Source organism: Barbus barbus (genome assembly GCF_936440315.1).
Source record: "Barbus barbus genome assembly, chromosome: 37".
Taxonomy (NCBI): domain Eukaryota; kingdom Metazoa; phylum Chordata; class Actinopteri; order Cypriniformes; family Cyprinidae; genus Barbus; species Barbus barbus.
In genome coordinates, this window is record NC_136715.1 from 20,190,242 (window position 1) to 20,202,265 (window position 12,024).

General features: G+C 35.5%; 1 protein-coding gene across 1 annotated transcript; it reads right to left on the bottom strand.

Moving 5' to 3' along the window:
- Window positions 1-1,217: 1,217 nt before the first annotated feature.
- Window positions 1,218-10,595, bottom strand: LOC306856781 (serine/threonine-protein kinase NIM1-like). The gene is made up of 4 exons (XM_079396249.1): window positions 10,508-10,595; window positions 8,042-8,332; window positions 6,037-6,305; window positions 1,218-4,429 (listed from the first exon to the last, which is right to left on the bottom strand). Exons 1-4 carry the CDS (start codon window positions 10,527-10,529, stop codon window positions 3,677-3,679), a joined length of 1,335 nt encoding a protein of 444 aa, XP_079252375.1. The 5' UTR covers window positions 10,530-10,595; the 3' UTR covers window positions 1,218-3,676.
- Window positions 10,596-12,024: the final 1,429 nt, after the last annotated feature.

The following is a 12,024-nucleotide window of genomic DNA, read 5'->3' on the forward strand; positions in this document are numbered from 1 at the left end:
GAGGAATAATAATAAATAGCCTATATTTTATGACAAAAAGACCAATACTGTGTTTTAATAGTCTTCTTTGGTAAGCAAATCAGTTAAAAGGGGATGACTTTTTCACTTTCATTCATAAATAAATAAATAGTACAGTATGAGGCCCAAGTTTATAAATATTTATTTTAATACATTTTTATTTTATTTATGGTCTATAGTCTCCTCAGATTTTAGAGAAAGCGCTCTCTATCAGTGTGTGTTTGAATGTGAGCATAACCAAACAAATCTTATTTTAAGTTCTTATTTTAAATTTGAGGCATCCTATGGTTTAGAAAGGCAGTTTAACACAATAGCTTACCCCTTACATATAAGTAGGTTGCACACTGAAAATACTATATCTAAGGATGTTTCTAAATGGAAAAGAAAAGATGAATTGTTAATATTGTGAAATATATGGTAGGTGACAGTTTTGATATCAAAGCACATCAGTGTTCTTTTGTGATCTTCACAAGTCATTGATTGCACTTTTTGGTGCCAAAGCATGTGTGAACAAGTCTGGAATGAGTGGCCAAGAAGAGGATTGCAAAATCCATATCAGCCAGCAAACTGCCAATCAGTTTGAAGAAACCATAAACGCTACTAGTGTTGTGAAATTCACAAAGACAGGAAACGAAACAGTTCGTTCCGAGGACAGTAAATCTCTGGCATGCTTTGCAACATCTAAGAAGGATTTGAAAGGATGTTTACTCAAGAGTCCTGTTGCTGTGAAGATAGGCTGTTATATGAGAGATGTTTATGATAAGAGAGTCTAAATTCACATGCTTAGCAATAACCAGAAACAGTAAGCCTGTGTTTTTGTGGTTGACTGGGTCAATATAATGGTTGTCTTGAAAAATCTAAGGACAGTTAATCCAGTCCCACACTTATTTGCACTGGATATCTCATCCCAATTGTGCAATTCAGAGGATCCATTTAAAAGTAAACTCCTTTAATTGGTTATTTGGATTACTGATGTGTAATTAATCACCAGGGTACATATTTACTATTTGTTTTGTTTGCTTTCCCAATTCATCACAGAACAAAATGCATTGGATTACATAAGAAGATAAACGACTCTGTGATATACTATTTTATCAGATGTTGCTCAAGGAGATGCTACACTTTTATGGATTCTAAAGCACGTTGATTTTTATGAAACACCTGTTTTCATGCAATATAGAGATGTGCACAGGCGATGTACTGTATATACTTTTATTGAAGCCTAGAAACTTCAAAAATCCAGGTTATATTTCATGCCAAAATAAAATGAAACAATGTATTGCATAAAGCCCCTTAAGTTTTTTTTCTATAACATTTTCTCATATTCAATATACAAAAATATAAGACGATGTATTTTCATATAGCATCTGAAATTTGTGTGACATAACATTATATGAAATGTTACGTATCATATTAGCGATGTACAATTTATTTGTCTCAAACATGCAATCATGTAACAATAAATCACATGCAATGCTTGACTGTAAATTGATCATTAAACATCATGCTGCAAATGACGCATTGGTATAGTAACAATTTCATGTTATGTCATTGAGTAACATAAGGTTTAGTAACATGAAGTGTATCTCTGAATATGATTTAGAAAGTAGAAGGCATATGTAACTACAAAACACTATAATGCCTGTAAAAACAGCATCTTAGCAGATCTCCTCCATTCCTGATACGAATGTGCCATGGCTTGTTTCCCTTATCAGGGAAAATAATGATTAATTCTATAGAAAAATGAAGTAATCGCTGATACCACAAGCTTTTTGGATTAACAGCTGATTAGCGTTTAATCCTTTACGCCATACATTCAATGTAAACCCTGCCTGAGATCAGCAAATGAAACAGATGGCGGTGGAGTCCATCAAATAAGAATTAAATCTGTCAGGCTTTCGTGAAAAATACATGTGAACTTTGTTACACAAGGTCAGAACAGCCAGTAGACAGTTTATTGCAAATATTTATATATGACACTCAACCAAAAGCTGTGGCTCAGACTATATCAAACAAACAACAGCTCAAACATTCAACCATTCAGTGATACAACAATGTATCAAATGTTTTCCTAACCGTTAAGTATTGGCCACATCTCCGTATTCAACTTGGCAACAGTAAATGACCACTTACGGATCGACTGCAGAATAAAAACACCCTCTATTAGAATAATGCATGTGTGTGTGTGTGTGTGTGTGTGTGCATGTCTATGTGGTTTATGAGGACACAAATTTGTATAATGACATGGGTATGACAGAGGTATTACAATATGAAGGTGGTTTATGAGGACACCCTATGTCCCCATAACTCAAAAGGCTTAAAAAACATACTAAATGGTGTTTTTTTGAAAATCTAAAAATGCACAAAGTCTCCTGTGAGGGCTAAGTTTAGGTGTAGGGTTGGTGTAGGGCAATAGCACACACAGTTTGTTCAGTATAAAAACCATTACGCCTATGGAGAGTCCTAGAACCACAACCATAACCAACATGGAATGCATACAATTAGAGCTGCTTATATAAAATGTTTTGATTTGTATACTGTACATAGGCTGTTAAATGAAAAGCAGCTGTACTATCAACATATTTCAATGAGGTCTAAAAGTCTGAGACCTTTGTGAAAAGAGTTTATTGTTGTTGAAAACAAAAATGAAACAAAGCGACATACAAAATAAGAAGTATTTCAAATTTAAGCATTTTCAGAAGTGGTCTCAGACCTTTGGTCCCCACTGAACCCTGCGGATTCTGTAGAATAGAATAAAAAACTATGCAATGCAACTGATTTATTCTCATTAATTTAAGTTTTTATCTGTTGTAATGATTCAGTCCAGTTTGAGCTATTCCTTAAAAAAAAAAAAAAAAAAAAAACAACCGGCTCATGAGAGCCATTCATTTCAGGAATCAAGCACTGTATGCTTTTGATTTGTTGAAAAAACAGGCTCATAGTAACAGAATTTATTTCAGAAATCGGCTACGCTTGTTGCACTGCATGTTACTGATTCACTAAAAAGAACCAGTTCTTTTGTTTCGTGGCAGAGTATGTTTTTGATGTATTAAAAAGAATCAGCTCGTAAGAGTCATTTATTTCAGGAGTCAGGCTACACTTGATGCACTGTACATTCTTGATTTGTTTAAAAAGAACCATCTTGTAAGAGCCGTTTCGGGAACTGGGCTACACTTGTTGTGCTGCATTTTGATTTACTAAAAGAAACTGACTCATAAGAGTCATTTGTTTTGGAAATCGGGCTAGAATTGATGTCCTGTATGTTTCTGATTCACTAAAAAGAACCAACTCATAAGAGTCACCCATTTTGGGAATCAGGCTTCACTTGTTGTGTAGGTAGGTTTTTGATTCGCTATTATGAACCGGCTCGTAAGAGTCATTCATTTCAGCAAGCGGGCTACACTTGTCACGCTGTCCTTAAATCACTTACAGTACTAGATTCAGCAGCAGATAAGCACCAAATAAAGGGAACCTTTTAATTTGGTATATCACAAAAAGATGATCAAATGTAAAAGACTGATCTTGGTAATCGATTCTGGTATGCTGGGATTTGTAATTAATCGTAAAAAACAGCACAATTTCATACATGTAAATTCATTACTTCCTGAAGCATGGCATCAAGCACATTATCCACCCATGAACCTTTAAAAGGAGGTCTTCATAAGACGTTACACACTACAGAAGGATTGTGCTTAGCAGTTGCGTTGTTGGCCCAGTATTTATTGGTACCAAAATCCTCCGGGTACAGGGCGGAATATCCTACCGCTTCCACGGATCTCCTCTTCTGGATGCGGTGCAGCAGGATACGATAAATTCCTGTTATTGGGCTGCGACAGTCAGTGCAGGTGTTATTCTGCAGGTGTGTGCCACTGATTCCCAGCTCGCTCAAGGCCGACTTCACTTCCTGTTCCTCCACAGACAGACTCTTCTCCGGGTCAACCAGGTAATTGGGCGTCGCATTGAAAGCAGGATAGGGTTTGGGGAATTCGATGCCCCTCAGCCAGGAGCATACCATCAGCTGTGACACAGTGGTCCGGTCCACAGGTACGGGTCTCAGCATGCCTTTGATGGCCAGTTGGCAGGACTCAGGGACGTGGGGCGGGATGCTGTACGCCCCCTGCAGGATGCAGCGTTTCAGTCGGCCTAAGTTGTCGGCGTAGAAAGGCATGGTGGCAGTCACCATAAAGTAGACTAGGACGCCCAGTGCCCAGATGTCCACATAACGGCCCACGTAGCTTTTGTCTCTGAACAGCTCAGGGGCCGCATACGGCGGTGAGCCGCAAAATGTGTTCAGAGTTTCGGTCGGCTCACTGACAACACTGAAACCGAAGTCACCTACTTTGATGCAGTAGCATGTGGTGTAAAAAATATTTTCCGCTTTCAGGTCGCGATGGACGATGTTGTTTTCATGCTGAAAAACAAACAATGAAATATAAAGATCCATTAGATTGAATCATGCCTTGCAAAATTGTGTGTGTGTGTATACATATGTATGTGTGACCCTGGACCACAAAACCAGTCATAAGTCATTTTTTTGAAATTGAGTTTCATCATCTGAAGGCTGAATAAAAAAGCTTCCCATTGATGTATGGTTTGTTAGGATCGGACAATGTCTGGCTGAGATCCACTATGTGAAAATCTGGAATCTGAGGGTGCAAAAAAATGTAAATATTGAGAAAATCGCCTTTAAAGTTGTTCAAATTAAGTTCTTAGCAATGCATATTACTAATCAAAAAATAAGTTTTGATATATTTACAGTTGGAAATTTACAAAATATCTTCATGGAACAAGATCTTTACTTAATATCCTAATGATTTTTGGCATAAAAGAAAAATCGATCATTTTGAGCCATACAATTGTTGGCTATTGCTACAAATATACCCGTGCTACTTATGACTTATGACTACGTAAATGTAATTCAATTCATTTTGCTGATCAGTCTTAATTAATAACTATATTTATCATACAGGGTTTTGATCTGTCAGTAAAAAAAAATGTGCACACATTACAGAATATAATGAACTATTATTATAATAATACTAAATGTTTTACTTGTACATGTTTTTAATTAAAATATAATTCTTGACCTGTACTACCGTTCAAAAGTTTGGGGTCTGTCATTTTTTTTTATGTTTCTGAAAAAAAGTTGCTCAGCAAGGTTGCATTAATTTGATCAAAAATACAGTAAAAACTGAAAAATTGTGTGAAATAATATTACCATTTAAAATAACAGTTTTTCTATGTGAATATATTGTAAAATGTAATTTATTCCTGTGATCAAAGCTGAATTTTCAGCATCATTACTCCAGTCTTCAGTGTCACATGATCCTTCAGAAATCATTATAATATACTGATTTACTGCTCAAGAAACATTTCTGATTATCAATGATGAAAGAAATGCTGTTTAATATTTTTTGTAAAAACCATGATGTAGAAACCTTTTTTAGTATTTGATGAATAGAAATCTTTTGTACCATTGTAAATGTCTTTACTGATACTTTTTACATATTTAATGCTAAAGTATTAATATAATTTGAAAACTATCGATCAATCTAAAATATAAAAATATAAACCCTAAGTGTTTGAACAGTAGTGTCATTTTAGTTCAAATCAGTGAAAATACAGTTGCAATATTCAGTTAAAAAAAACTAGACACCCAATCTACCTCTGACCAGTAATACTGGCAAAAATAATTTCTCAATTGAACAAATGACCAAACGTCACGTCTCATAATCTATGTTTATAAGATTTTTCAACCCATTTAATTAAAACTCAGAAGTACAATTGCTTAGAAAAGTAACAGCACCTATTCTCAACAAATCACTGGTATAATTCAAGTGTGTAGCACATGTGCAGGATGAGTACCGTAGTTTTAATCCGGATTTTGAGGAATTTGTTCAAATTCCTAATTCTAAGTGTGAACGATACAGGGAGTGATGCTTGTCTTCACAAGCACCATTTATAAACAGGAGCTGTTGGGTGTCAGGTCGGGTCAGGACAAGGCCTTGCTGCTCTCACCATGTATTTGATGGCAGAGATGATCTGGGCAAAGATGAGCTTGCTTTCCAGGTCTGACAGGCGTCCCCTGCTGGTGATGCGTGAGAACAGGTCTCCTCCGCTGCCGTACTCCATTGCGAGGTACAAATGCTTACTGGTCTCAAGCACCTCATACAGACGCACAATGTTCGGATGGGAGAGGTTTTCCATGCAGATGATTTCTGAGGCAAATAGATTCTGCGACTTCTTGTCGAGACGCGCCTTATTGAGGATCTTTACTCCAACACGCTCTGTGAGACAGAGAGAGGGAAGTGTGTTAAATCACAGCGAATTATATTTGGGGAAATCCATGTTATTCAAACGTAGCAGGGGAGCTAGTGAAATATTCTAGTGGCCTTTTTATCTTAAAATCTTAGTAAAGGCCTTTAAAAAATATGTGGCAGAATGCTAGAGAGGCCTCCCTGCTGAGCTGCTTTCAAAAGGCATCTCAACCAACCCACCAAAAATATTAGAGCGATTCACAGAGGGGGGTGCTGTAAATCTGATGGATTACATGAGCAGATCAACTCGTGGTCACTGACGTCTACAGACACAGTTCGACTGTGCCGCCTGCTGTCTGGAGCTGCAAACTGATAGATCACAGCAATCCAGAGAGCGTAAAGTCATGATGAAGCATTGACAGATATTTCTTTTTTTTTTCCATATTGTTAAGTACGTCTGAGTGTAATGGATTCTAATGAAAGACAAAATGTAAAACGGGGACTTGGTTCTAAGCATTGGTTGCTGACTGGATTTTGAACATTTATCTGCCAAAAACTGATTCAGATGAATGAGATCTCGCAGAGAAGAGGGAAGACTGAGTTCTAAAGGGATAGTTTACTAAAAATGAACATTTGCTGAACATTTAAGGTCATCGAAGATATAGATGAATTTGTTTCTTTATCAAAATGGATTTTGAGAAATGTAGCACTCCATCACTTGCTCACCAGTGGATCCTCTGCAGTGAATGGGTGCCGTCAGAATGAGAGTCCAAACAGCTGATCAAAACATCACGATAATCCACGAGTAATCCACACCACTTTAGTCCATCAATTAGGTCTTGTGAAGCAAAAAGCTGCGTGTTTGTAAGAAACAAATCCATCATTAATATGTTCTTAACTTCCAACTAAAATATGAGTCCTCTCTCCACAATATTGCTTTCTCCAGCTGTTTGTACTCTTATTCTGATGGCACCCATTCACTGCAGTGGATCCACTGGTGAGCAAGTGACGTAGTTACATTTTCTCATGAGATCAGGTTGGAATGTTCCTGCAGTGACCCCATAAAGTATTTAACATTAACACAGATTTAATTAATACAGATTTCAGTATTATACCATTTATTTGCCAATATGATCTATAGTATATATTTAATTATAATTAAGTATAATTTATTAATAAAAAGCAAGCAAATCTCAAAACTGATATCTTTAATCTCAAAATTGATATATTATGCATACTGTACATTATAATGTTGTGATCTTCAAGTTCACTTTAATTTATAAATGATTAATTATTTATATTAATGCTTAATAATGTTTAATATATATATAGTACATTATTTAATTAATCATATTTATTTAATCATTATTAATTATTGTGTAATTGATATCAGACAGAATTTCAGTAAAGCTAGTACTAGCACACTTTTCAAATAAAACATTCTGAATGCAAAACAAAGGTTTGAGAATTTGATTTATGATTTGAGCATTAAATTATGGATTTAAATATGAAAATTAAATATCGAATATAAACTATGGTGGTTTATTTATTTTATATATACTGTTCATGCTTCCCCAAATGAAATTGAGGATTTGAGTTTTATTTATTTGGTCGTTTGAGCATTCAACTGCAAAGTTAGCTTGGGAACCGGTATAACGTTTTTCCAAGTGCCACTTGGTTTTAATTGATTTATAATATTTCAATTCAGATGTTATGGTATCTGCGGCCACTCAATGTAAAGTCATTCAACACACTGATTGTCTCACCTTTAGTCAAAGCATGAACACCCAGTTTGACCTGGGAGAAATTTCCAGTCCCAATTTCTCCTCTGAGTTCATAGAAAGCAATCCTGCGTCCCAGCATGATGTCACTGATGACCTGGTCATTGTGGGACATGTCATACAGGACCCTCTCGAAGGCTGTATGCTTGGCTCGTTGTTCAGGCGTCAGTGCTGGAGCCTTGCGTGTTTCTGCTTCCTTCTGGGCAGGTTGGGCCGCTGGCTCATTCTTTCCTTTTTTCCCACGTCGCTTCGCCCAGACATTTAGTGTCTTGGCACCTTGGATGGGATAAATAAAAATAGATGACTTAAAATATGAGGTTAATAAAAAGGTTGAATAAATGTAATTTTATGGATCCTCTATGATAAGAGTTGTGAAGTGTGTTTTAGGGTCAACGGAGTTCATTTTTTAACCTTTAAGCTACCGTTTCGTATTTCAAAGACAACAGATGAACTCAATTGAGCATATTTTTCAAGTACATGTTTATAAAGAATCAATAATGATATTAAAATGACTCTGGTACTGGCCAGACCATTTTCCAGACTATTACAAGCAGATGTCCTACTTCAGTGTCATGATCCCTGTTGACCCCGTCTTTGAAAGGTTAAGCTCCTGTAAACCCTTCCTTCAGCATGAAAGGTCAATGAGAGGAAGTGTCTCAGTCTGCGGAGACTGACACGGCTGTTGCTTCACATTTACACTTACCAAACAAACGTCAGGACCTAATGATTTTTATTTGTCATTTAAATATAAATAGTTACTGCATATACATTTGCATATAAATTCTGTCTTTAAATCAAAGATTACATTATTTTATACATTTTAGATAATGTATTTAGTTCGATTCTGTAAAAAAAAAAAAAAAATCACTGTATAAATAATCTTTTGAGAGAAGTGAAAACTCAAATTCGACTTGATGCACTCAGGTTTTTAAGTTCTCTCAGCTATTGTCTTAATAATTGTACTGAGTAACACTATCAGCTTGAATTTGTTTGTTCAGTAAATGCACAATGCCTCATTCAGTCAACAAATTCATCAAAACAGCAACAGATTTCTTGTTCAGCAAATGTTCATCAAATAGTAAATTAATGTACCGTTTTGATATTGTGTTAGTTTTAATTGAACTATAGCTTTCATTGTTAAGGAACAGTAACAAAAACAGTAACAATCAACAAATGTCAAAAATGAGCTCTTACAACAAATAATTAACTATAATGACAAAATAACAGCAAAGGCTTAAATGAAGTTAGCACACAGCAAAACAATAATCCTATAACAGCATAATTCATTCATGCTGCAATGCATGCTGGTAACTTACAAACCCTTAACATTTCAAATGAAATTCTTTGTTTGGACAACTGTGTTTAACTAGTTGGGAAAAAAAGTGTCTGGTTTTTTTATGTAGTTTCATGAAAATTTCATTTCATAGTATTTGGGACTCAAAAGGTTTCATAAAGTGGAAAATAAAGTTGCTTTTTTTTACAGAGTAGGTTGGTATATTGACTGTGCAGTTTTATTATTATTTAAATGTAAGTATAAATCTAAATCTAATTAAAAAACCTTAAAATTTTGCTACTTTATTTTTCACAGTGAAGTTCTTGCAACCACAGCTGCCATTGTTTTACCATATTTCACAGATTCTTTTCATTAAAGAACTAAGCCTAAATGTAAGGCTTGCATTGAAATTACATGGTGAACACCCTTTTGGAATATCACATTCGTCGCAGAGATGTTCTTGTATAATCCTAATCCATGACTGCATGTCCTTTCTATTTTAGTTCAAATGTCCAGTATGTCTGCACTAGAGGCAAGATCAGGCTTGTAAGTCTGAATAGGAAAGTCTTTAAGAAGGGTGGATTAGGAGCCTCTTTAAGACCATGCATCACAGTTTGCAGACTCGACACACTTCTAAAAATACACAGGATATCCACTGGACTACTTTCAATATCAGAAACACCAATGCTGCAAGCAAAAAACAAATAGTTGGGAGTGCATGAGACTTCACTTAATGACACTGTTTTCATTCATTACTTTTGATACAATGTTTTGCACAGTATTGACAAAAACAAACTCGAGAAAATGACAAAATTTCCTTAATTGGACACACGTCTGTACTGTGAAACCATTCATCATATTTAACAAACAACAGTGTTTAAGAGCAAGCATTAAGTGTTGAAATTACAACTTAACATTCAAGATCAAAGAAAAAATGACGACATCTTATGCATACTGTAATTAATGCATACTGCAGTTAATATAGGATCACATTCATTTCTCTTGTAAGAAAAATATCTTTAGAAGTATTTGATAACTTATTCATAATCAATGCAACTTGACACATAACCACTGCACACAAAAAAAACAGGTCTAATATAATATACCCCAAGATGGTGCATTTCAAAAGAATTTCAAAACTCTCCCTATACTCTATTCCATGAAGAAATATACTTTACCTGGTAACTGTGGATCCTTCATGCTGGTGTCTGTATGAATGGACGTAGAGAACAGCACGACAACCTCTCACTCAGTCTTCAATCCTCCAGCGATCACCAGCGCTCAATCCAATTAGATGGACGTAATAATATGCATTGTAACACACCCCAATGAAGCTGCGCAAAAGCAGTGTGCAGACAGCCGACTCGTGCAAAAAGAATTCTATTTTAATGGTAACAACATGGCACTTGATACAAGGAAGACCTGTTCAGTTACACATGCAATGGCCATGCAATGGCTCAAAACGGTTTAAAACTAATAAACTAGATTATTACACTGTGTTCTGAGGACAAAATATTCTCCACAAAAGTCAGGTTGGGGCACTTTACTAATTACAATTTCTGTTGGTCAAAATAATGGTTTTATATTTCTGTATTTACCTCATTTATAATTTTTTCCAATTTCATGAAATTATTTTACTGTTTAAAAATTAGCTGAAAAGCCCATAATAAACTGAAAAAAAGTATAAAGGCAGGTTCCCATTTTGTGACAGCTCACATATATATATATAGTCCAGAATTGTCTTTTTGCTAACCCTTGAAATCCACAAATTCTTCAAAAACTTGTTCTTAATGCCATGTTTCTTGGTCATACGATGGTGGAAAAATGTGTATTACTGCCCCAAGAATGCATAAAGTAGGTCAAACTGAAGGAAAGAAAGGGGACAAATAAACATGTTTGATAAATTAAAAAACTTTTGTGTATCACCAGTTATTTTCATTTGTACATTAAAGGAATAACTCACCATGAATAATTAATTAAATAAAAATTCTCTCATGATTTAATCACCCTCAAGTTGTTCCAAACCTGTACGAATTTCTTTCTTCTGCTGAACACAAAAGAAGCTAACCAAACAGTTTCTGGTCCCAATTCATTTATGTATTTTTCCATACTATGTAAGTCAATGGAGACCAACTGTTAAATGATGACACTCCTTTTTTTGTGAAAAACTAATTCCAATAAGGGGAATTTTTACCACTTTATGCATTCATGTTTTTTTGTTTTTTTATGGTTAGCTGTTTTGCAGCCAAGACAGGCTATGCACAAACTAACTTTCAAAATAAATCTACGAAAAGAAACCTTCACTGGAATAAAAAAAGTGACAATAGCCCCTATCTCCCATTTACCAAACTGAATAGTTACCATGTACTTCAAAAACGAATTATTCGAAGAATTCCAAAGTATTCAATGGTACCCTGGTACTTTAATAATAATAATATTAATAATTTGTTACATTTATATAGCGCTTTTCAAGGCACTCAAAGCGCTTTACATGCAAGGGGGAATCTCCTCAACCCCCACCAGTGTGCAGTATTCACCTGGATGATGCGACAGCAGCCATATTGCTCCAGAACGCCCTCCACACACCAGCTTACTGATGGAGAGGAGACAGAGTTATGAAGCCAATCAGTGTATGGGGATCATTAGGAGGCCATGATGGTCAGAGGCCAATGGGCAAATTTGTCCAGGATGCCGG

Coding starts and splice junctions, on each gene's coding strand:
- LOC306856781 (XM_079396249.1), bottom strand. CDS start 10,529: ATGAAGGATCCACAGTTACCAG. Junction 8,333..10,507: donor GAAGGATCCACAGTTACCAG/GTAAAGTATATT, acceptor ATCCCATCCAAG/GTGCCAAGACACTAAATGTC. Junction 6,306..8,041: donor TGTTCATGCTTTGACTAAAG/GTGAGACAATCA, acceptor TCTGTCTCACAG/AGCGTGTTGGAGTAAAGATC.